This window comes from Palaemon carinicauda, chromosome 1, assembly GCF_036898095.1.
Source record: "Palaemon carinicauda isolate YSFRI2023 chromosome 1, ASM3689809v2, whole genome shotgun sequence".
Lineage (NCBI taxonomy): Eukaryota > Metazoa > Arthropoda > Malacostraca > Decapoda > Palaemonidae > Palaemon > Palaemon carinicauda.
In genome coordinates this window covers 231,324,939-231,351,818 of record NC_090725.1, presented here as the reverse complement: position 1 = coordinate 231,351,818, position 26,880 = coordinate 231,324,939, and the positions used below count along the sequence as shown (strand labels likewise).

At 44.3% G+C, this 26,880-nt stretch overlaps 2 protein-coding genes across 2 annotated transcripts in view; both read right to left on the bottom strand.

The window, feature by feature from the left end:
* The window catches only part of LOC137654258 (glutamate receptor ionotropic, kainate 2-like), a 740,845-nt gene that overhangs the window by 698,547 nt on the left and 15,418 nt on the right, over positions 1-26,880 (bottom strand). The gene's annotated exons all lie outside the window — the stretch shown is intronic.
* LOC137638448 (calphotin-like) lies at positions 11,837-12,976 on the bottom strand. The gene has a single exon (XM_068370522.1). The coding sequence runs from the start codon at positions 12,974-12,976 to the stop codon at positions 11,837-11,839; it is 1,140 nt and encodes a 379-aa protein (XP_068226623.1).

Sequence of the window (26,880 nt, the reverse complement as noted above, 5' to 3'; positions counted from 1 at the left end):
CTTGTTCGTGAAGGTGGATGAAGAAGGACAGGCAGAAGTCTATCGAGATTTCTGTCGGCTTTTTTGCTTTAACAAAAGAGACCCACTTCTTCCAAGGCGATTCATATTGTCTTCTGGTTGACTTTGACTTATATTTTTCTCTAAAGTCGATGCTGTCTTTTGAGATCCCAAACCTATTCTTGACTGCTAAGGCGAGAAAATCATGAGATGAAGGTTTTGGGTTCTCAGTGATGCAGTGTAGACAGTCGACTTCTGAACCAGTTGGGATAGAACTGGGTTCGATAGAGGAAACAGCCTCAGCCTCAGTTCTATCACTAGAGGGAACCAATTGCTCTTGGGCCATTTTGGGGGCCACCACTGCTGCTGTCCCCTTGAAGAATCTCAGCTTGTTGAAGACCTTCAGCAGGAGATTTGTTGACGGGAACAGATAGATATGTCTCCATCTGTTCCAATCGAGGGACATAGTGTCCGTCGCTTCTGCCCGAGGGTCCTCGTATGAGGCTACGTATCGAGGTAGTTTCTTGTTGTCGCTTGTTGCGAAGAGGTCGATCTGCAGTTCTGGGACTTTTTCAAAGATGAAGGCAAATGAGTCTGCGTCTAGGGACCATTCTAACTCTCGGCTTTCGCCTGGATAGAGCGTCCGCCGTCACATTGCGGAACCCTTGTAGGTGAACTGCTGATAAATGCCATCTTTTCTTTCTTGCCAAGCGGAAGATGGCCAACATCACATGGTTGATGTAGGGCGATCTCAAGCCTTGTCGGTTCAGACCTCTCACTATCACTTCGCTGTCCAAGACCAACTTGATGTGGGCTGATCTTAGAGGGGATAGCTTCTTCAACGTCAGGAGGACTGCCATGGCCTCCAGAAAGTTGATGAGAAAGGTCTTGAACAGGGATGACCAGGTCCCTTGAACTTTCCTTTGATGGGAATGACCTCCCCATCCTTCCATTGAGGCATCCATGTGGTTGACATGGTTGTAAGGGAATAGTCCTTGGTAGGCTCTTGACCTTCAACCACAGCCTCAGAAGCAATCGCAGTAAGGTCAGTGTCGGTCTCTGTTTATGTCTTCGAGCGTTTGATGCGTATCTTCTCCAGACTCCTGATGCATCCTTTAGCTGTGCTCTTAGCATTGGGTCTGTTACTGCTGCGAACTGGAGAGAGCCCAGTACTCTTTCCTGTTGGCGTCTTGATATCCTGTTGGATTTCAGTAGTCTCTTGACAGAACCCGCGATCTCTCTCCTCTTCTTTGGTGGAATGGAGAGGCAGTGTGACTGCAAGTTCTGATGGATTCCCAACCATTGAAACTCCTGAGCTGGAGAGAGGCGAGACTTCTTGTAGTTGATCTTGAAGCCCAGATGTTCCAGGGACTGGATCACCTTTGTGGCTGCCTGCAGACAAGCAGTCTTGGATGCTGCCCACACCAGCCAGTCATCCAGGTATGCTGCTACCTGAACGCCTTCTAAGCGTAGTTGTTGTACGACTGTGTCCACAAGTTTTGTGAAGATCCTTGGGGCTATGTTTAGTCCAAAAGGCATGGCTCTGAAGACATACTTTGTCTTCTGTAGCTTGAATCCTAGGTAGGAGGAGAGGGGGTGGCTGACTTGAAGGTGCCAGTAAGCATCTGCCAGGTCTATTGAGACTGTTTACGCCCCTTTTGGTAACGTTCCGTGTGTGTTGCGAGGTTAACATCTGGAACTTGTTCTCGATGAGCTTGTTGAGTGGAGACAAGTCTAGAATAACTCTGAGTTTGTCTGAGTCTTTCTTGGGAACAGAAAACATCCTTCCCTGGAATTTGATGGACTTTGCTTTCCTTAAAACCTTTTTGTTCAAGAGTTCTAAGGTATATTCTTCCAATAAGGGGGTGGAGTGTTGGAAGAATTGAGGAAATGAAGGTGGATATCTGTTCCATTTCTATCCTAGTCCATTCTTGATTAGGCTGTGGGCCCAAGGATCGAGGGTCCAACGATCCCGAAAGTGGATAAGTCTTCCTCCTACTTGGAGCATCTCATTGCTTGGATGATCCAGTGGGTTTGCTACCCTGACCACGTCCTCCTCTTTCTCTTGTGGGGTTAATGGAGGAGCCTCATCTAGACCGTTTACCTTTCGGGCGAAAGGTAGTGGTGTGCCTCTCAAAACTGGGGTTAAAGGCTGGTGACTGGGCTACCAGCTGTTGAGGCATCATCTGGAAGGTGGTTTGCGGCTGAGCAACCATTTGAGGCACCGTGGTCATGGTTACCGTAGGATGTTGCACAGGTCGAGGAGGCAGTCTTGGCTTCTTCGTCTCCCTCTTAGGTTGGGGACCAGCATCAGGGGAAGATTTTCTCTTAGCAGAGATGCCCCAATTTTTGAGAAGGTTCCTATTCTCCATGGTGGCTTTGGCGAAGAGGTCCTTGCCCCTGATACAGGAAGTGATCAACTTCCTGGGCTCGTGTTTGACCGTTGCGTAGGCAAACACAAACTCCCTGGAGACCCTCCTGGCCTTCACAAAAGCGTACAAGTCCTTGACCAATGTAGCCATGTGCATCTTGGTTAGGACTGTATACATGTCTGGGGTGCTTGCAATGCCTGCACACATTTCCATGCAGTTCTGGAAGGACAGAGAGGTGGCTAGCCTCTCTTTGGTCTCCTGTTCTCTTCTCAGGTGAAAGTCCGACAGTTTCGGGAGGTTCTTATTGAATTGCTCTCTGGCTATGTCCACGTCGAGCTTTGTGACCGAGAAGGTTAGATGGACCTCGTTCCAATCCTTCTCGCCTGTGGGCAGGGCTAGAGACAATGGCCTACACTCCTCTAGCGTAGGACAGGGGTTGCCTGCATCAACTGCCTTTAGCACGCAGTGGAGAGCTTTCGACGTGAAGGGGAAAGCTCTGGACGAAGGGGCAAGGAAAGTACAGTGCTTCTTGCTCAACGCAGAAACCTTAGAGTTTGTATAACCTGCCTTCTTTAGCTACTTGTCAAGAGAACCAACAAAGGGGCTAGACCTCCTGGCAGAAATCCAGACCATGTTGGAGAATGCACTCTCTAGGAGGTCCTTGACGAGTCCCCAGGCTTCTTCTGTTGAATCTTTCTTGTGAAAAAGGTGTCTGGAGGCTGGAGACCAGTCATCGACTTCTGAGCTCTGGACGAGTTTGTCGAATAAACTCCGTTCGGCATGGAGATGGCAGACACGGTCAGACTAGTGCTAAGACCACAGGATTTCATGTGCACACTGGACCTAAAGGAGGCATACTTTCAGATCCCAATCCATCTGTCTTCAAGGAAGTACTTAAGATTCAGCCTAGACAACAAGAAATACAGTGATACCTCGTTTATCGCGGTTAAGGGGTGAAAATCCGCGAAGGAAGATTGGGCCCCTCAGTAATTTTTGTGTGTGTGTGGGTACAAGAATGTTTAAAATACTATATGTATATACTTGCTTTCTATACAGTATATGTACTGTATATTATGCTTAAATCTATTCTATTTAAAGTATAAAATCATTAAAGTAAAGTGTTGTGATATATACTACATTCACTCACAAATATTTTACATAAATCTACAAATAATATGCATTAACTCACTCATATATTTTACTCAAATTTACAGTTTTTAATACCTGCATACAAACCATTCACACACACACACACTCTCTCTCTTTCTCTCTCTCTCTCTCTCTCTCTCTCTCTCTCTCTCTCTCTCTCTCTCTCTCTCTCTCTCTCTCTCTCTCTCTTACAATAGGATATTATGGTGTTCTAACACTCACCAATGACAGTAGTATCTTCAGCTGTAATGACGACGATGACACTACAAATGACGATGATGATTATAAAGGCGATGACAATGATAAGGCTTATGACGATGACAGACCTGTACAGTTCGATGAATGTGATGATGAATGATGATGATGGTGTTAATGAGGCCTTTAAAGCAGTTCTGAAAGTGCCTCATCATCATCAGATATCGGCGTTGGGTTGTCGTCATCTGCTTGTGAGAGAGGCACAGAGGGTCGGGATTCACCCGAAGGCTCTCCTGCTGGAGGCGCTGACGGTGTAGCTGGGTTTTTAATCTTTGTCAAGAACATGGTGATGGGTAGTTGCTGTCATTGGTTTTTCTTTTGTAGCAAAATACCCTTGTGTATTGCCATAATACCATCAACGCTGTTGCAAAACTCGACAGCTCGAACCATGATGCAAATTTCTTGCAGGTTCTCCAGAGTAAGGCCAGTCTTATTCATTTCTTCATTTTGCTCTTCTTCACTCTCTTCTCACTCGCTGACTTTATCATTTCAAGGAGGTCTTTGTCGGTCTCGGCAGAGGCAGTCTCTCCATACAAAGGCACGCTTTTGAGGCTGAATCGCTTTTGAAATTTGTCGAACCAGCCTTTGCTGGCTGTAAAGCCTTGTCCTCTAGGCGGCGAATCACTCGTCACCTTCTTTTTCCTAGATTTTGGGAATTCTGGATTGAGAGTCTCCATTCTATAACTGATGATCCAGATCAACTGTTACTATGCCCTGTGAGTGCGCTGAGGAAATATCTCAAACAAACTGCTTGAGCTTGTCCGCAGGTCAACAGACTCTCCATTAATATGGGGAGAATCAAGAGGAGGATCACCAGGAACACAATCTCTTCCTGGACTCATCAGGTGGTTAAGGGAGCCCTAGAATTGGACTCCACTCCTCTTGGTCATAGACCAAGAGCTCACAATGTCAGGGGTACTAGCACATCCCTGTTATTCAAAAAGAACTACTCTGTGGCACAGGTCTTACAGGCAGTGTGTTGAAATGCCAAACAACCTTCAGGGCTCATTATCTGCAAGACATAGCCCACAGGAACCTGAACACCTTTTACATAGGTCCTTTGGTGGCTGCACAAAACAGGGTTGGAAACCCCTCAGCTCCCTTGCAGGACAAGTAGCAGACGTTACTCTGTAGTAAGTCTAGAATGAATATGTGATTGACTGGCCTTATCGCTCTTTATTCTTCCTTATTTAGGGGTTTCAGCATCCGAGGAACTCATTGAGCTGACCTTCTCTGATTGCAGGTGGGTACCATAGTCCCTTGTGTAACTGATACATGTGATTATATGACAAATTCGTAGATAATTTGTATTTTTCCTGTCTTTACAAACCTTGGCTATTTAATATGGGTTATTACTTTGGCGTAGCTGAAATGACGAGCCATTAGAATTTTAACGTGGGGTAGGGAGGGTAGCTTGCTACCCCCCCCCTCACACACACCTGTGAATACTTCACTTTGCTTAGAGGTAGGCGGGCAAGTTTGATCAAATAGCTAAGGTTTGTATCCATCCATCCATATACCAAGGCACTTCCCCCAATTTTGGGGGGTAGCCGACACCAACAATGAAACAAAACAAAAAGGGGACCTCTACTCTCTATGTTCCTTCAGCCTAATCAGGGACTCAACCGAGTTCAGCTGGTACTGCTAGGGTGCCACAGCCCAACCTCCCACATTTCCACCACAGATGAAGCTTCATAATGCTGACTCCCCTACTGCTGCTACCTCCGCGGTCATCTAAGGCACCGGAGGAAGCAGCAGGGCCTACTGGAACTGCGTCACAATCGCTCGCCATTCATTCCTATTTCTAGCACGCTCTCTTGCCTCTCTCACATCTATCCTCCTATCACCCAGAGCTTTCTTCACACCATCCATCCACCCACCCAAACCTTGGCCTTCCTCTTGTACTTCTCCCATCAACTCTTGCATTCATCACCTTCTTTAGCAGACAACCATTTTCCATTCTCTCAACATGGCCAAACCACCTCAACACATTCATATCCACTCTAGCCGCTAACTCATTTCTTACACCCGTTCTTTCCCTCACCACTTCGTTCCTAACCCTATCTACTCGAGATACACCAGCCATACTCCTTAGACACTTCATCTCAAACACATTCAATTTCTGTCTCTCCATCACTTTCATTCCCCACGACTCCGATCCATACATCACAGTTGGTACAATCACTTTCTCATATAGAACTCTCTTTACATTCATGCCCAACCCTCTATTTTTTACTACTCCCTTAACTGCCCCCAACACTTTGCAACCTTCATTCACTCTCTGACGTACATCTGTTTCCACTCCACCATTTGCTGCAACAATAGACCCCAAGTACTTAAACTGATCCACCTCCTCAAGTAACTCTCCATTCAACATGACATTCAACCTTGCACCACCTTCCCTTCTCGTACATCTCATAACCTTACTCTTACCCACATTAACTCTCAACTTCCTTCTCTCACACACCCTTCCAAATTCTGTCACTAGTCGGTCAAGCTTCTCTTCTGTGTCTGCTACCAGTACAGTATCATCCGCAAACAACAACTGATTTACCTCCCATTCATGGTCATTCTCGCCTACCAGTTTTAATCCTCGTCCAAGCACTCGAGCATTCACCTCTCTCACCACTCCATCAACATACAAGTTAAACAACCACGGTGACATCACACATCCCTGTCTCAGCCCCACTCTCACCGGAAACCAATCACTCATTTCATTTCCTATTCTAACACATGCTTTACTACCTTTGTATAAACTTTTCACTGCTTGCAACAACCTTCCACCAACTCCATATAACCTCATCACATTCCACATTGCTTCCCTATCAACTCTATCATATGCTTTCTCCAGATCCATAAACGCAACATACACCTCCTTACCTTTTGCTAAATATTTCTCGCATATCTGCCTAACTGTAAAAATCTGATTCATACAACCCCTACCTCTTCTAAAACCACCCTTGTATAGTTAGGAAAAATACAAATTATCTACGAATTTGTCATTTGTTCCGTAACTGAAATACAAACCACGCTATTTAATATGGGTGACTCACCCATTAGGAAGGGTGGTAAGTCCCTGCCATACTGGCTTTGGCTTTGCCTGGGGACTCAATATTTGAGTGTGTAAGTACTCAGGAAATAAGGAATCCCTGCACCTCGCTAGCATTGCTGTGCAACTGCTGCGGCCTACATAACCTGTGTGTGAAGGTGAGAAGCGTGACTCGTCCTTGGAAGTTGACCTGGAGTTCTTCAGATGGAATTCTAGGCTAGGACTCTCCCAATACCACCTCGTCAGGGTATAGGGACGTGACAGTATTAACCTTAATACTAGGAACACAAGGAAGCATGGTTTACCTGCAATGGTTTGAGGTCAGCTGTGCAGAGAACCCAGGATGCTGCTTTCTCCAAGGGAGGAGAGGATGAAGAAAAGAATAAGGGCCAGACAAACCTTTTCATTCATGCAGACTAAAACCGGGTAACAATGCCCTCAACCTTCTGCTACCTGTCCATTTAGGAGCCTGAGGTTAGACCAGCTGTTGTGCAGCCACCACAGGGCCGATAGAGAACGTATCGAGTCTCCTGTGTGTCACGTCTTGCAGGTAGTGGGCTGTGAAGGTCGTCTGACGCTTCCACACCCCAGCTTGCAGGACCTGCGTCACTGAATAGTTTTTCTTGAAGGCCAGGGACGTAGCTATGCCCCTGACATCATGTGCTCTAGGGCGACGTGACGGAGGAGGGTCAGGATTCAAGGCTAGGTGTATTACCTTGCGAATCCAGGCTGAGATGGTATTACTAGTGACCCTCCTCTTTGTTTTCTCAGTGCTCACAAACAAGGCTTGCACCTGGGGACGAACTGCAGCTGTTCTTTTAAGATACAACCTCAGACTCCTTACTGGGCACAGTAGGAGATGGTCTGGGTTATCTGTTAGAAAACGAAGACTCGAAACCTGGAAAGAGTCGAACCGAGGGTCCGGCACTCCCGGATTCTGAGTCTTGGCAACAAACTCAGGGACAAACCTGAACATTACCTCCCCCCATCCCCTTGAATGGGCGATGTCGTATGTGAGACCATAAAGTTCGCTGAATCGTTTGGCTGAAGCCAAAGCTAGTAGGAACACCGTCTCCAAGTAAGGTGGCGATCTGAAGCCTGGCGTAATGGTTCGTAGGGAGGTCTCTTCAGAGACCTGAGAACTCGAACTATGTTCCATGGAGGAGGTGTCACTTCCGACTGAGGGCAGGTAAGTTCATAACTCCGTATGAGTAGAGAAAGTTCCAGCGAGGAAGAAATGTCCACTCCTTTGAGCCTGAAGGCTAGACTTAAGGCTGAGCGATAGCCTTTCACTGCCGAGACTGAAAGGCGCATTTCTTCTCGCAAATACACGAAGAACTCCGCTATTTCTGGAATAGTGGCATCAAGTGGAGAGATACCCCTTCCACGACACCAACCATAGAAAACTCGCCACTTCGCTTGGTAGACCCTTGCGGATGACCTGCGCAGGTGTCCAGACATCCTATTCGCAACTTGTTGCGAAAATCCTCTCTCAGCAAGGAGGTGCTGGATAGTCTTCAGGCGTGAAGTCGAAGCGAAGCTATGGCTTTGTGGAAGATGTTGGCGTGTGGTTGTTTGAGTAGCTCGTGGCGGGGAGGGAGTTCTCTCGGGAGCTCCGTAAGGAGTTGCAGAAGGTCCGGAAACCACTCTACGTGATGCCATAGCGGAGCTATGAGGGTCATCGATAGATTGACCGATATTCTGGTCTTGTTGAGTACCCTCCTCATCAGACAGAACGGGGGAAAGGCGTACTCATCGACGTTGTCCCACCGTTGTTGGAAGGCATCTTGCCAGAGAGCCTTGGGGTCCGGGACTGGGGAGCAGTACAGCGGGAGCTTGAAGTTCAACGCTGTAGTGAACAGATCCACAGTCGGAGAACCCCACAAAGTCAGGACTTTGTTGGCTATTTGAGGATCCAAAGACCATTCGGTACTCACTATCTGCGTCGCTCTGCTCAGACTGTCGGCGAGCACATTCCTCTTGCCTGTAATGAAGCGAGCCGAAAGTGTGACCGAGTGGACTTCGAACCATCTCAGTATCTCTACTGCAAGATGGGATAGCTTGTTCTGAAAAGGTACCTCCCTGCTTGTTGATATAAGCCACCACGGTGGTGTTGTCGCTCATCACCACCACAGAGTGGCCCGCCAGGACCTGATGGAACTTCTGAAGTGCCAGGAATACGGCCTTCATTTCTAGCAGGTTTATGTGGAGGTACTTTTCTGATTCTGACCACAGGCCTGAAGTCCTGTGGTTCAGAACGTGGGCCCCGCACCCTATCTTTGATGCGTCCGAAAACAACATGAAATCTGGGGGAAGGACGAGAAGATCCACTCCCTTCCGTAGGTTCTCGTCTGCCAACCACCACTGAAGGTCTATCTGTTCCGCAGGACCCATAGGGATCAGAGAGTCCGGGGAATCGTGTCCTTTATTCCACCGAGACTTGAGTCGCCACTGGAGAGATCTCATTCTGAGGTGACCATTGGGAAACAGACGGGTCAAGGAAGAGAGGTGGCTGAGGAGACGTAACCATGCTTGGGCTGGAAGTTCTTTTTGTTTTGAGGAAAGGCCTTGCGACCTTCCTCAGCCTTGCTATCCTGTCGTCTGATGGGAAGGCTTTGTGGAGATTGGTGTCTATGACCATACCTAGGTATACAAGTTTCTGAGAGGGCTGCAGAGAGGACTTCTCGAGATTTATCATGATCCCTAGATCCTGGCAAAGTTCGAGAAGCTTGTCTCGGTGGCGAAGAAGGGTTGCCTCCTAGTCTGCTAGGATCAGCCAGTTGTCCAGGTAACGGAGGAGACGGATACCGATCCTGTGAGCTCAAGATGATATCAGGGTGAACACCCTGGTGAACACTTGAGGAGCTGTGGAGAGACCGAAGCACAGCACTTTAAACTGGTAGATCTTGTTGTCTAGGCAAAATCTTAAGTACTTCCTTGAAGACGGGTGGACTGGGATCTGGAAGTACGCGTCCTTCAGTCCAGTGTACACATGAAGTCTTGTGGTCTCACTGCAAGTCTGACCGTGTCTGCCGTCTCCATGCTGAACGGTGTCTGTTTTACAAACCCGTTCAGGGTCGAGAGGTCGATGACTGGTCTCCAGCCTCCAGACGCCTTCTTTACAAAAAAGAGTCAACTGTAGAAGCCTGGGGACCCGTGTGCCACCTCTTGGAGAGCGTCCTTCAACTTGGTCTCGACTTCTGCCCGGAGTTCTTGCCCCCTTACCGATCCCATGGTAAGGGAACTCAATGACACTGGCTTCGCTGTCAGGGGAGGTAGAGATGATGTGAACGGGATGCGATATCCCTGATCGATCACGGAAATCGTCCAGGTATCTGCCCCGAGTTGCTGCCACCTTGTTGCGCAACTTTGTAGGCATCCCCCCACTGGTGGACATGCAGGGGGACTGCCAATCCTAGCGTTTACGGCCTCGGCCGCTCCCTCTAGGATTTTTACCTCCCCTGGAGGACTTTCTGCCCTTCCTGTCCTTGACAGGAAAGGGCTTAGACACCTTTGGCTTTGCTGCTGTCGTCTTCTTTGCATTCTTAGCTGGTCGGGGCTGTTGGGTTGCTGGAGTTTTGTAGGGCCTCGATGTCAGGTCCCTATGGAGGAGGGAATCCTGGTTGGACTTCCTCCACCTCTCAGTAGCTAGCTCCACGTCTTTAGGCTCGAACAAACTCTTACCGAGTACGGAAGAGTGTCTGAGCCTGCTAACGTTGGAACTGGGGACCTTCTGGTGAAATCTCTCAGCAACTGCGTCTCGACGTTTCAGGATCGTATTGGCCCACAAGCTCGAGACTTGGTGGGCCAGAAACTCGATGGTCCGCGTGCCTGAGAGTAAGAATGTCTCCAGTGCCTTCCTGGTGCTTTCCTTGGACAGATCCTCAGACCGCACCAGGATGCTCAGAGACCCCAGCCAGATGTCAAGCCACGAGGTTGCCTGCATGGCACAATTTGCCACCTTCTCCTGGGTTAGGATCTCAGTAGCAGAATACAAAACCTGCCACTTGGAGAGTCTCTCTAGAGGGACTCCCCTAGTGAGTTCTTCCACAGAATGGTGAATAGGAAGACCCAAACAAGTCTCCTCTAAGATCTCGAAATACCTCCTCTGGTGGACTCGAGGAGGAGGGAGGAGCTTGTTACCGGCGCTGGATCTGTTGGAGGAGGCAAGCTCAGAGAGCTGGCCTTCGACTTTGTCTCTGGCACTCTTCATCCCTTGTGACCAGGGCAAAGCTGCAGTGGCCCTAGAGGGTTTCTGGGTGCCGTAGACTCGGTCCAAGACCGTGTCCTTACCCTCACGAGGAGGAATCTCTGGGTCCGAAAACCCGTTGAGATTTCTCATGAGGGTCAGAACTTGCCAGAACGCATGTTCTGACTCTTGAAGCTCTCCTCCTGAAGGGCTAGCAGCAAAGTCTCCCGTCCCCAGTGGCTCTTCCTGGGGGGACTCGTGGACATTCTCCGAAGGTCTAGCTGTCTCCTGTCTGATCCTTGCAGAAGACTTAGGTAAAGTCTTTGAGTCCTTGGCTCCCTCCTGGGAGGGATACAGGACTCTAGTAACAATGGATGCAGGCTCTTCTCCACCCCCGTGCGAGAAGACTTCACAGGGAGAGGTGGAGTTTCCCCCATTGGTGCGATGGGGGAACGGACCGGCTCGTCCAACTCCCCTGAGGATGGAAAATCCTCATCCGCAGGCGAGAGAGAGAAAGTCTGGGGGGGAGAGGGAGCCTTGCGCAAGGATTTTCAAGGAGACAGCTTAGCCCTCGGAGAAGTCACCACGGAGGGGACTCTTCTCTTCCTCTTCAGGGGAGACGAAGTCGCCACTGCTTTGTGACCCAGTTCAGAGAACACAGGCTTAAAAGCCTGCATGAGAGCTCTAACTATGGTCCCAAACCAGGGCTGTTGGCTGACAGTCGCGCTGTCAGACACTCCCTCTGGAGGGAAGGGGATCGATCGATCCCTAGGAGGAGTTGACAAACGAGGGTTCACCTGAAACAAAGCTGAAGAAAGAGAGTCCTTAGACCTGTCCGGAAACCTCCCCTCCTCCGGCGAGCGCGCTGTTCTGCGCTTGTGAGGAGGGGAACGAGAAGATGACCTGTCCGCCTGAAGCCCCGTGAAGTCGCGTGCGGGATCGCGCTGGCGATCGCGGCGCAAATCGCGCTGGTGGTCGCGCGATGAGCCCTGCCCTGGATCGCGCGTGGGAGGATTGTGCGAGGGCGGGGGCGAGGGTGCGGGCGCGGGCGCGCATAGGTGATAGCGAGGGTGTGCGGCGCGCAGGAGCAGGAACGTGGGGGGGGTTTGAAGGCTGGATGGGAGCTAGCGCAAGAGGAATCCTTTGCTCGCGCGTGCGCGGGCGCGCAGGAACCTGCTGAAGAGCCCGTGCGGACGAGACTGTTGGGCGCACGTGCGCAGGGGAAATGTCCCTAGCGCGTGGGCGTGGAGCGCGCCTATCTGAAGCACGGGGCGAGGGCGCGATTGCGCAGCCTCGTGATAGCGCAAAGGTGAACTTGTGCGCTGGCGCGCAGGAGAGCGTTGCACAGGTGGTGCAGGAACTACCCCCTGAGGAGATCGGGGGCGCGCTGGGCGTGCAGGAGATCACGGGCACGCATGGCGCATCAGGATGCGGGCGCACAGGAGTGCGCTGCTGCGAAGGGCGTGCAACCGGATTCGGGCTCACAGGAGTGCGCATTTTGGAAGAGGGCAGGGGTACTTGTGAGTGCCCGTGCGCTAACTTAGGTACCTCCTGGACTGCGCGCTGGAACGTCAGAGTGCGCTGGTGCGCAGGTGAGCTCTTGCGCGCTGTATCAGGAACCGCAACTGCGCGCTTAACTCCAGAAGTGCGCTGAGGCACTGGAGAGCACTGACGAGTAAGAGAGCGCTTGAGAGCTGTAGTAGGAACTGCAGGTGGGCGCGTGTGCGCATGAGAGCGCTGGCGCGCTATAGCAGGAACTGCAGGTGGGCGCTGGCGCGCAGGAGATCGTGGGCGCGCAGGGCGATCCTGGCGTGTAGAAAGAGGAGCAGGCGCGCAGGAGAGCGCAGGAGAGGGCAGGGGCACTAAGTCAGGAACAGCAGCGAGATGGCGCACAGGGGGTACCTGGCGCTTAAGGGACTGAGGCGCAGTTTTGCGCTCAAGTCCCTTGTGCCCCGAAGGGACCATGCCTGTGCAATGACAGGATTAGAAGGCGCATATAGCGCGTCAGCAGCCTTGAAGGGTGACGGCAGGCCCGCAGGTCTGGAGGGTGACAGGTCAGGGGGTCCTGAACGACGACCTTCCACCGAAGGAGATCGCGAACTATCTCCGGAGAGGTCTAAGGTGGTAGCTGGCAGGATCGGTGAACGGTGAGTTTCCTCTGCAGAGGACTGCGGGGATGATAAGCCGAAGAGGCGCCTCCTAACTCCCTTGTGAGGAGATGGAAGACCTCTACGGCGAAGGGGAGGACGAGCCCTCCTCCTTATACGCCCTCTAGGGGCCGTGGGATCAGCAAGCTGACCATCATAAGGCCTCCGCAGAGGAGTCTCTGTAAGTGAACTCCCCTGAGGGGTAGAATCACCAGCAGGAGAGACCGTGGGACTAAGTTCCACCCTCGAAGTATGTTCACAGGGGGAATCAGAGCCTTCAGCTACCTCAGCAACAACAGGAGCAGTTTGATCAGACACACCGGAGGCCTCCGGTATAACAACGTTGATGATAGACAGAGGATCTACGTCTGCTATCGCCGGCGATTGCTTAACAGCTGCTCCCAGTTTGATCATGTCAAAAAGGACTTCCTTGGAGGGCGAACCCTGAAGCCCCAAGGAAGTCCAAAGCTGTAACAAATTATTATTACAGTGAAATCAATGTCTTCCTCCGGGGGAGGAGGGGCAGCTGCCTCGCTATGGGAGCCAACTACCTCTCCCGCACCCCGGGATCGGTCAACAGAACAAAGGTCTACGCTACCCCTCGACGGTTTCTTGGAAGAGACCGATCGAGTGGGAGCTTCAGAGGAGGTTTGGGCTACGGAAGAAGAGGCCTTGGGATTTTCTCTCTTCAAAGAAGCCTTTGAAGGAGAAATATTCCTTTTGGACTTCTTCTTCCGGCGCCGGGCAAACCTCTCCCACTGGGAGGTAGACCACTCCCTACACTCACCGCATACATTACCCCTTTCAGACCGTTGGCCCCTACAATGAGGACACAAGGTGTGAGAATCTGTGTCGACTGCGGACATAAAGGTCCCACAAGGGCGGTCAGGTAAACCAGGACACGTACGCATTGGCCAACTTCACACACACTGTAGAAAAAGAGAAAGGAAAGACAGATTAATGGCAGTCAAGTGTGGGTGAGAGCAGACACGTCTGTTCATCACCCGAGCCAAAAGCAAAGTGAAGTATGAAGTATTCACAGGTGTGTGTGAGGGGGGGTGGTGGTTTAGCAAGCTACCCCTCCCTACCCCCTGCTAACTAGCGGTGGGGTAGTAAACCCTCGTTAAAATTCTAATGGCTCATCATTTCAGCTACGCCGAAGTAATAACCCATATTAAATAGCGTGGTATGTATTTCAGTTACGGAACAAATATTTGTTATACCCCAGATATCCATGTGAGGTAGAGTCAGGCAATGTCTAGATTAAGTGAGGAGCTTAGCTCCAATATTGCCCTTACCTGGTAAAGTCACAATGCTTATTTCATGTATTATCGCACGGATTGCTCAGGCTGTTATCACACATTTTAAGAGTTAACGAGGTGACAGGTTGCGTCTATTAAGCTTGAGCGAAGCAGAGTCACACCTCGGATCAGAAATCTTCCAATTGGTTTGGGACTTCCACCCACCTAAAGGTGAGTCTCCAATCCACTTTAAAGGGGGAAAGGATTTGTATAAGGTGCCAGAGGAAATTACAAATTTGGAAATAGTTTGTTTTTCCCTATTTATGCAAACTTTGTCCTGTATACACATACTTGTTCCGCCATCACTTATCAGCCTAGAAAGGTCTACCTGTAAAACTTCGTGTTACTATTGCGGGTGTAAGTGGGGTGGCCGGTCTACCACCTGCTAACTAAGTGGTGGGTAGTTATTCCTCGCTGAAAAAGTCTATTGTATACTTTTCAGCTTTTCCCGAAATAAAATTACAAGGTATAGCATGCTAAGTATCCTAGTATTGATAGTGAGGTCAAACGAAAAGCCAGGAATGACTTGAGAAAGTATTTAGACAGGAAAGCAGATGAGGCAGCAAAGCTATGAATTTAGGGAGTGGCTATGGTATAAGAATTTCTCATAGAATTATTAATAAAATCTCAACAGGAGCAAAGAAGAGGAAGCATATACCCACAAAAAGAGAGATGAATCTGCTGTAATAACAGGAGATGAAGAAAGGCAACGTTGGATGGAACACTGCAGTGAGGTCATGAACAGGAGATATGAAAGGAATAATTTAATATTCCTGAAACTGATGAAGCCCTTGATGTGCCCATGCATGAATTCAGTGTGCTTGAAGTCGAAGCTGTCATTATGAAACTCAAGAGATGGAAAGTCCCTGGATACGGTTGAATAACTGCTGAGATGATATTGGCAGAAAATGAAAGTGACTCCCGGATTACTTACAAGATTATTTTGTCTAATGTGGCGTGAAGAGGTAAAGCCTGATGAATGGGAGCTAGGAGTGTTAAAAAAAAAATGAGATCTGACTGATTGCAATGATTACAGAGGCATCACAGTTGTCATGAAAATATATAGTATGCCCATTCTAAAGAGACTAGAGAGATAGATTGATGAAAAGCAGAGTAATGAACAAGCATGATTTAGAAAAGGTAGAAGTTGTACTGACCAAATTTTCATTTCAAGACGTGGTACAGCAATGTGTAAAATATAGAAATCCACTTAAGATGACATTTGTTAGCTCTGAAATAGCCTTTGATACTGTGCACCGTCTAATTTTGTGGAGAGTCCTGGGTTATTATGGAGTTCCTCTCAAATATGTAAATTTGATTAAGTCTCTTCATGAGCATAGCAAATGCAAAGTTAATGTTAGTGGAGTCCGATCAAACAAATTCCAGTGAACAGTGGAGTACTCCAAGAAATATGTTGTCATCTATGCTATTTATCCTCCTTATGGATTTTGTAATGCAAAAAAACAGTTGGGGATGGCAGAGAAGGATGGACTGGATAGGTAACAGGAAATTAGCGGACCTATATTATCCTGATAGCACTGTCCTTATTAGCAGAACACCACAGGACTTGCAAAGCTTGCTTACCAGAATTCATAAAATATCACATGAGGTTCGGCTCAAGATGAATAGAAGAATGACAGAGATGATGAGAACGGAATTTGCATTGGAAGATGAAATATCATTGGAATGAGAAAGGATTAAAGAGGTGGAATCATTTAAATATTTAGAAACGATGATCTCTAATGCTGGATCTTTAGAATTAGAGTATAGTGAAAGCTTGAAAAAAGCAACTCGGACAATGGCTAGGTTAAGTAAAATTTGGAAATCAAATCGCCTGAAATTACATATAAAATCAGGGTAAATATCAGTTAAGTGAGATTGGTGTTACTGTATGGACATGAGTCGTGGTGCAACAATGAAACTATAAAATAGATTGTGTAGATTTAAGAACAAAGCCCTCAGAAGAATATTGATAGTTGAATGGCAGGACAGGGTTATAAATGAAACTATAAGAGAGATCACTCGAGTGCCATATGTGGATGAGATTATGGTGAGGGGTAGATGGAGATGGTTTGGGCATGCTCTTCTCCCTCCCCAAGAAAGATTACTTCAAACGTTCAACTGGGCTCCACAAGGTACTAGAAGAGTTGGAAGTTACAGGCCTACATGGCTGAGGACTATGAAGTGTGAAGTAGATGATTGGAGTAGTATTGATTTAAAATTTAAGCTCAAAATAGATGACTGGTGAAATCTAACCAAGGCCATTTGCGTCAATAAGCGTAGGGGGAGATGATGATATCGAGTCCTTTAAATTCTTGAGTCATCGGTCAAAAAGAACTTTTACAGTCCGGAGTCTCCCCTACCTACTTCCAACTCTTCAATGGCCATTAAAACTCACGCTGAAATCGTACTACTATTTAAAGGATTCAAGTTTGTGTACTTCAAAAAAAAAAAAAAAATACAAATGTCCCAAAACTAAAATACTTGTTCCCATGTGCAAAGTGACATTACAGGCTGTGGACCATGAAGTTATCCAAAATTTATTTTCAAGTCATGTTGTGCATCTTTTGCATTGAAACATTAAAGGTTCTCTTTGCTGTGCCATATTTATAAGATGCAATATGTCCTTGGAATTTTTCTTCTTAGTGTTATGAGAATGTCCTTGAAAGTTTGTGAGGCTCTGGGTATATACTGGTAACAATTTACTATGAGATTTAACCCTACTGTATTTGAGGTGTCCAGCCCACCATTGTCATATGTATGTTCACGGAGTAGGACATTGTTTAATGATTTAAAGAGTTTAATGATGTACAATTGGTCCAAAGGAAACAAATAAATGTACCTTCATAAGTGTCCAGAATCCATAAGTACTAGACACCAAGGAAGCAAGTAATAAAGGTAATGAAGACAAGGACAGTTGAAGGTTATAAGGAAGACTACAGGACTGGAGCTTCTTGTGTTATATGGAAGCCTTCTTCTTGTAACAGCTAGAAAATTATTTAATGGCATGTTCTATGCAGAGGTAGTCACAAAGTGAAACTTTGCTGCTAGTAGAAATTCATTTAAGACCTGTTCAAGAAAGCCACTTCTTAATATTTGCAGACTCGTCCCCTTTCCCAATAATGGTACCTTAAACATTCTTTCATGTTTACTCCAGCTGTTAATACTAGAATAGAGGTGGTGATTGATGATGTGGAGCCATTCGAGCAGGTTCCAAGGACCTGTGCTGTTTTGGACCGTTCTAATCAGTAGCCTCATGTTCTAAGTAATTTGTGCACATGTAATTACACTCGAGAAATATTAGGGACAAATTGACTTTGAGTTATGTGATTGTATTGTTCAATATATCTTGATATGAGAATTCTTTACAAAAGTAGATATGACTTTGATATTTAACTGTTTGAATTTATTATGGCAGGTCAATTATATATGTTAGGACCTAGGAGAGTGAAAGAAAGCATCCGGTACCTTATATGAGAGTAACATTATAATTTTTAATAACCTAGCGACTATCATCCAAACCATATGAAAAAAAAAAAATTACAAATAATGATTTCACATTTTATCTTATATACTGTAGAGCCATTATTGTTATCTTGTTACTTTTCAAGATTTTATTTATATATAAAACAAAATATGTATACAGCAAATTGTGTGTGTTTCTTTTATTGAATAGGTTCCTAGAATAATTTGATAGTACTTATTTCCTTTATTATATAAATCTTATATAAATAATAACATGTGATAACCTTACATACACCATGTATTATTGTAAGACCATGTTATATGTGTATGTAATGGTATCATATTTTGTTATGATTTATTTTATTTTTTCAGATGTGGTCTTCTGAGGTAAGTGATGAAAATTTGACTGACCTCTCCTTATTTAAACTTAGATGCACCAATATCCGTTTCAAGCTGTCGAAGTGTTTAAAAGATACACTGGTTAAGGCATCTGAAGCCATGTTCTATTTGGGACACAGGTATGTACTTTATGAGTTATGGACAGTGGCTTATATTCGGATTCCATTGTATGGCAGGGCATCGCATTTGAACGTAAAAGAAAGACGTTGAAAAAAAAACATATTACAGCAATATTTTCCGGTTACTTTACAGTTTTCCTTTATGGGTACTATTGTTGTGAGAGAGAGAGAGAGAGAGAGAGAGAGAGAGAGAGAGAGAGAGAGAGAGAGAGAGAGAGAGAGAGAGAGTTGTGTTTACTAGTTGGTGCTGATGCAAACATAATACTCGAGGATTAATGGCCCATTATTTTTCCGTTTGATAACGAGATAATTTGTCTTACGAAAAGGTATTTGCTGTGATGGAAGGTAAACAAAGCTGGAAAGGTAACTCGACTTTGCAACGCACATACTTCTCAGAATAGAAAATTTAACTAGTTTTTATTACAGTGAAAGTGGGCGTTTAAGTTTACTTAGTGATTGAATTTACCATAGGCCCTCCCGTGTAGAAATTTATGGTTATTATTGTTCTGAAGTTGACCATCTTTCATATAATTTTGATTAAACAATTGTTACATTTATCATGCTAATTTTCCACTGAATATTTTCTATGACCTTAATAGTTTTATTATTAATACATTGTATTCCGCTAGTCAGTGCTTAAAACTCATGCTGTACTTTGTAACTGGGAGAAATATTCATCAAAATTATATTTTTGTCTTCAATATGAGAAACTGATACAATAATTTGTTACTGGAGACACTAGATAAAATTCAAATAAATACATAGTTGTGTAGTACTTGGCTTTTAAAAGTACTGATAATGATGATAAATGACACTTATGCTATTTTTACACAGCTCATTTGGAAGTAGTCGTCCAATGGTAAATCCGAATTCGGCCAAAGTCAGAGGTCGTTGTAAATGTAAGTAGGCGTGCAGTAATACTTTCCCTGCAAGTTCCATAACGCATTTCGATTAAAATATCTGACCATCCTCAAGTGCAGACTGAGTGTTAGAAATAGGGTTCTTTTAAAAGCGTTAGGTTAAGGGGCACGCATTTGAGACAGCAATTACTTCACATATTGGATAAACCCCCCGCCAAGACGGTTTGCCGTCCACCTAACCTCATGTTCCTGATTTGCTTTACTGTACCACATGCTGAGAGGGCATGCGAATGAGAGAGTCTTCTCACGAGGAAATTTTTCTTTGCAGACATTATTTTAGGAAAAATATTTCTAAGGCAGTATTGGGCAATGGTTTTTCCTGTGAAAAAATGCATGCCTTTCAGAATACAGTCATTTCCTGATGGTGGTATTCCCAGTGACCATGGTATTGGAAATGAGCTGCTCTTTTGTTCATGTGCCTCTTGTATGTGGGTACTTGTGCTTTGATGCACATAACAGGATAGTCTTTTGGAGAGGCGCATTGCTGTCGTGCCGAAGTAACTGCCGGGAAATCCTCAGAAAGGCATCTGTATCGGTAATTGACGTTATGTCACTGCAGACTTTTGCACGGTCAGAGCAGGGTTGTTCTTCACGAGGAGTGTCTTGGTCTCTGTCATCTGGTAATAGAAGACAAAGTATATTTCATTTTCTTCGACGGTCACGGATGATTCTTTTAATAATGTCCACGTCCTCCTTAAATTTGTTTTTGGATGTATTTGGAGAGCAGGAAAGATGTCATTGTCGAGGTTATAGGATTCGCTGTGTAGATCAAAGACTTTTTCAGAACAACCAAGTGGATGCTCACGGATTACCAACACTTGCTATTATTCCCTCTTCATATTCTCTTATAACTACACTATCTCCCAGTTGACCCCAAGAAAAGTAGAGCCTTCCTGTTTTTCAACAGGTTTTTCCCAGGAGATGTCGGCTGGTGGCTGGCTAGAAGCGATCAACGTCCTACCGGACGTAAGCCAGATGCTGTAAGACTAGTCCCCGTGCCCACCAAGGTGGGCGGTGTGGTCGTTACCTTTGATGACACACACACACACACACACACACACACACACACACACACACACACACACACACACATATATATATATATATATATATATATATATATATATATATAAATATATATATATGTATACATACATACATACATATATATATATATATATATATATATATATATATATATATATATATATATATATGTATATATATATGATAATTTTTCACATTTATACGTGTTTTTCATATGTATTCATATAAACAATACATATACCTCTTACTATTGGGATTCTCTCTACCTTGGGATCAGAGACCCAAGGGGTATCAACTGTTATGACAATAGCTTCTGGTCGACTAGATGGTACGTCGCCGGAACTTCAGTTTCTTGGGCCCGGGTTCGATTCCCTGGCCGACCAGAGGCTATTATCCTAAAGTTGATTACCCCTTGGGGCTCTCATCTAGCTAGATGGTATGTCACTGGAACCTCAGTTTCTTTGCCCTGGGTTTGATTCCCTTGCCGACCAGAAGCTATTATCATAAAAGTTGATTCCACCTTGGGTCTCTCATCCCGATATTAAGATGTATATTTGTGTATACATACATATATATATATATATATATATATATATATATATATATATATGCATATATATAATAATTTATATATATATATATATATATATATATATATATATATATATATATATATATATCTCCCCCCGTCGGTCTCTCATCTCGATATATATATATATATATATATATATATGTATATATATATATATATATATATATATGTATATATACATATATCTCAATATCGGGATGGGAGACCGAAGGGTGTATATATATATATATATATATATATATATATATATATATATATATATATATATATATATGTATATATATGTATATATATGTATATATATATATATATATATATATATATATATATATATATATATATATATATAAACATACACATACACAGGTTTATATACCAGTATATAATATACATTAACCTGTCTGTCCAGCAGCTTTCTGGAAAGTGTCTCACAAGGTATAACGGTCAGGAGATTTTAGATATAACATTTTATCGTCAATGTTAGACTTTTTAAATTTGAATTCATATTAGCATTTCTTGCGATCTTATTCCTTATTGGGAATGGGCAATCTGACGGGTCCCTCTTTTGGCCCGTAACTGAACGGAACAGAAGTTGCTTTTGCAGTTTTCCTTCAGTTTTCGTTCGGGAAGAGCAGAAGTTATTGGAAGTTTGTCACAACCGCCTGCCACTTTGCGGTGCAAAGTTTTTTCATTGCCGAATTGCGGTCAAGTTACAAGTCTTAGGACAGATGGGAAAGTCGCTATTCGAGAAGATTTTTTTTTCCAGGGACGGATTTTCTTTTTGAAATGTGTCATACATGCGATGTGAGGTATAAAGTTTTATCTCCAACTGGTTTTCATGTTTGTTTGCTGAATTTTACAAAAGTAAACAATAATGATAAATGATACCGATATTGATAGCAATGGTGACTATTACTTTTATATTTTTTGTGTAGTTATTTGAGATTAATTAAAATTTTTGGGAAAATTACTTTTTTGTGACAGAACTCTGAAAATTTAATATTTGATGTGTAACCTCTTTCTTGTAGGCAATACAATCTCGCTTGATTCCGTCTTTGACATTTTTTACTTTTATAAAAATCTTTATTGTTGAAAAATTTCACCATAAAGAATATAGTTAGAGCAATGTACAATCAAACCACAAAAACTGCTTATAGATATATATCCAGTTAACTTAGGCCATGTGGTTATCTTGGTATAACCTATACGATATATGATTTTCATTATTTTACTAATCATAGTTCCATATAATGTAGGGAAGCATTTAGGGTTGTATCTAATTCCCTCTTTTCATGGTTTCCATGGGATTTTTTGGCTGATCAGAGTTTATAATGAACAGTTTGACGCAGAAATTCCTGGTGTACTTTGTCACACACTAACTGCGCTGCAAGTTCGTGTGTAACTCTATCCATCACCTCTGTCACCTCTCTCTACACTAACTCTGCGTTAAATAAGGGTGTGGGATGGGCCAAGGACTCCTGTGTCCACCTGTACGTCTGAGTGAGATGAAGGTTCCGAGTGAATGGGAGAAGGGAATTGTTATTCTGATTTATAAAGGTGAAAGTGACCAAGAACCATGGTGTAAGAATCATAGAAGCATATGGTTTGTAGTATATTAGGAAAGATTTATAGTATAATTAAGATTGAAATAGCCAGGCAGCGGGCGAAAAAAAATTGATAATTCAGTACGGTTTCAGACAAGGAATAGGGTGGTACAATCGCGTTTTTATTTAACAAGTACTTGAGAAGTTTTAAGAGGAAGGTGAAAAGCTGTAAATAGTCTGCTTCTTATTAAGAAAGTTCTATGATAGAATTAGTATGTGCAATGTGGAGGCTGTTTACAATGATTGGTTAGGTGATATTGCCAAAAGCTTTTTGCTGTAGAAGTTATGCAAATGGTAGACTATAAAGGCAGAAGAGTGACGGTTTTTGTTGAAACAAAGGTGCGTTATGTTTCCATGGCCATACTGTACAATGTTTTCAAGGATGGAATGATGCAAACGGTCAGAGAAAGACCGATAGATATAATTGCAAAACTGCAAGATAAGAAAATGAGCAATGGATGGATTGTTGATGTTTGCAAACGATACCTTGCCAATTAGGGACAATGAAGAAAAACAATAGAAATTGGTAAATATAGTTTGAAAGTGTTTCCCAGATACTATATTTTGATATTGGTGGTGTAAGAAAGGAAGAGGTGGATTCTTATAAGTATTGAAGTAAATGTAACAGCTGATGTCAAGATTAGGGAAGATGTGAATCATAGGAAAAGAGAAGCACGAGAGCTAGTAGGATGTGTTCTAAAGATTTAATTGAATTGTTTGCAGAAGCCAAGGTGGAAATGTATAAGGAAATTGTTAGTCAAATCTCCTTTATGAAAGTAAAGTTGGTGAATTGCATGCAAATGAAAGAAAAGAGATAAGACGTCTTTGAGATAGACTGCCTTTTATATATGCTGTATGTGATGTAAGAAAAATTGATAGGGTGAGAAAAGTCGAGATACATAGAAATAGTGAATAGTATAGCATATTTTAAGGGATAGATCAAAGTACATTGAGGTGATTTGATCAAGTGGAGTTAATGGACGATGATATGTTATTGAAAAGAATAAGTAATTCAAAGTGTGTGTGTGTGTGTGTGTGTGTGTGTGTGTAGAAATCACGAAAGCTGACACATTATATATATATATATATATATATATATATATATATATATATATATATATATATATATATATATATATATATATATATATATATATATCCATCCATCCATCCATATACCAAGGCACTTCCCCCAATTTTGGGGGGTAGCCGACATCAACAAAGAAACAAAACAAAAAGGGGACCACTCCCTACGTTCCTCCAGCCTAACCAGGGACTCAGCCGAGTTCAGCTGGTACTGCTAGGGTGCCACAGCCCAACCTCCCACAATTCCACCACAGATGAAGCTTCATAATGCTGAATCCCCTACTGCTGCTACCTCCGCGGTCATCTAAGGCACCGGAGGAAGCAGCAGGGCCTACCGGAACTGCGTCACAATCGCTCGCCATTCATTCCTATTTCTAGCACGCTCTCTTGCCTCTCTCACATCTATCCTCCTATCACCCAGAGCTTTCTTCACACCATCCATCCACCCAAACCTTGGCCTTCCTCTTGTACTTCTCCCATCAACTCTTGCATTCATCACCTTCTTTAGCAGACAGCCATTTTTCATTCTCTCAACATGGCCAAACCACCTCAACACATTCATATTCACTCTAGCCGCTAACTCATTTCTTACACCCGTTCTCACCCTCACCACTTTGTTCCTAACCCTATCTACTCGAGATACACCAGCCATACTCCTTAGACACTTCATCTCAAACACATTCAATTTCTGTCTCTCTATCACTTTCATTCCCCACAACTCCGATCCATACATCACAGTTGGTACAATCACTTTCTCATATAGAACTCTCTTTACCTTCATGCCCAACCCTCTATTTTTTACTACTCCCTTAACTGCCCCCAACACTTTGCATCCTTCATTCACTCTCTGACGTACATCTGCTTCCACTCCACCATTTGCTGTAACAACAGACCCCAAGTACTTAAACTGATCCACCTCCTCAAGTAACTCTCCATTCAACATGACATTCAACCTTGCACCACCTTCCCTTCTCGTACATCTCATAACCTTACTCTTACCCACATTAACTCTCAACTTCCTTCTCTCACACACCCTTCCAAATTCTGTCACTAGTCGGTCAAGCTTCTCTTCTGTGTCTGCTACCAGTACAGTATCATCCGCAAACAACAACTGATTTACCTCCCATTCATGATCATTTTCGTCTACCAGTTTTAATCCTCGTCCAAGCACTCGAGCATTCACCTCTCTCACCACTCCATCAACATACAAGTTAAACAACCACAGCGACATCACACATCCCTGTCTCAGCCCCACTCTCACCGGAAACCAATCATTCACTTCATTTCCTATTCTAACACATGCTTTACTACCTTTGTAGAAACTTTTCACTGCTTGCAACAACCTTCCACCAACTCCATATAACCTCATCACATTCCACATTGCTTCCCTATCAACTCTATCATATGCTTTCTCCAGATCCATAAACGCAACATACACCTCCTTACCTTTTGCTAAATATTTCTCGCATATCTGCCTAACTGTAAAAATCTGATTCATACAACCCCTACCTCTTCTAAAACCACCCTCTACTTCCAAAATTGCATTCTCTGTTTTATCCTTAATCCTATTAATCATTACTCTACCATACACTTTTCCAACTACACTCAACAAACTAATACCTCTTGAATTACAACACTCATGCACATCTCCCTTACCCTTATATAGTGGTACAATACACGCACAAACCCAATCTACTGGTACCATTGGCAACACAAAACACATATTTAAGAATCTCACCAACCATTCAAGTACAGTCACACCCCCTTCCTTCAACATCTCAGCTTTCACACCATCCATACCAGACGCTTTTCCTACTCTCGTTTCATCTAGTGCTCTCCTCACTTCCTCTATTGTAATCTCTCTCTCATTCTCATCTCCCATCACTGGCACCTCAACACCTGGAACAGCAATTATATCTGCTTCCCTATTATCCTCAACATTCAGCAAACTTTCAAAATATTCCGCCCACCTTTTCCTTGCCTCCTCTCCTTTTAACAACCTTCCATTTCCATCTTTCACTGTCTCTTCAATTCTTGCGCCAGCCTTCCTTACTCTCTTCACTTCTTTCCAAAACTTCTTCTTATTCTCTTCATATGACTGACCCAGTCCCTGACCCCACCTCAGGTCAGCAGCCCTCTTTGCCTCACGTACCTTGCGCTTTACTTCCACCTTTTTCTCTCTATATTTTTCATACTTCTCTATACTATTACTCTGCAGCCATTCTTCAAAAGCCCTCTTTTTCTCTTTCACTTTTACCTTCACTCCTTCATTCCACCATTCACTGCCCTTCCTCATGCTGCCTCCATCAATCTTCTTGCCACATACATCACTTGCAATCCCAACAAAATTTTCTTTTGCTAACTTCCACTCCTCCTCTAAATTACCAGTTTCTCTTACTCTCAACTCGTCATATGCTATTTTCAACCTTTCCTGATATTTACTTTTTACCCCCGCTTTTATTAGCTCTTCAATCCTCACTACCTCCCTTTTACATCCACCTACTCTATTCCCCCACTCTTTTGCTACAACTAATTTTCCTTCCACCAAAAAATGATCAGACATACCGTTAGCCATACCCCTAAACACGTGCACGTCTTTCAATCTTCCAAACATTCTTTTAGTTATCAACACATAATCCATTAATGCCCTTTCTACCACTCTTCCATTTGCCACTCTTACCCATGTATACTTATTTTTATCTTTCTTTTTAAAAAAGCTGGCACTTATTACCATCTCTTGTTCAACACACATATCTACCAGTCTCTCACCACTCTCATTTTCACCTGGTACGCCATACTTCCCAATGACACCTTCTACCTCTCCAGCGCCCACTCTAGCATTTAAGTCACCCATGACAACTACATAATTCCTTCTACCCAGTCCTTCTACACACCTAGTTAATTCATTCCAGAACTCATTCCGCTCTTCTTCACTTTTCTCACTACCTGGCCCATACGCACTGACAAACGCCCAACATTCCCTACCCAACCTAACCCTTACCCACATTAACCTAGATGATATCTCCTTCCATTCCACTACTTTACCTGTCATCCATTCACTCAGCAATAAAGCCACACCCTCTCTCGCTCTTCCCCTTTCAATCCCAGACACTCTACCAGACATTTCACCAAACATCACTTCACCCTTTCCTTTAATCTTTGTCTCACACAAGGCCAATACATCCATCC

What these genes read in the sequence shown, in the direction of transcription:
- LOC137638448 (XM_068370522.1), bottom strand. Translation starts at nt 12,976, where the DNA reads ATGGTCCCTTCGGGGCACAAGGGACTTGAGCGCAAAACTGCGCCTCAG.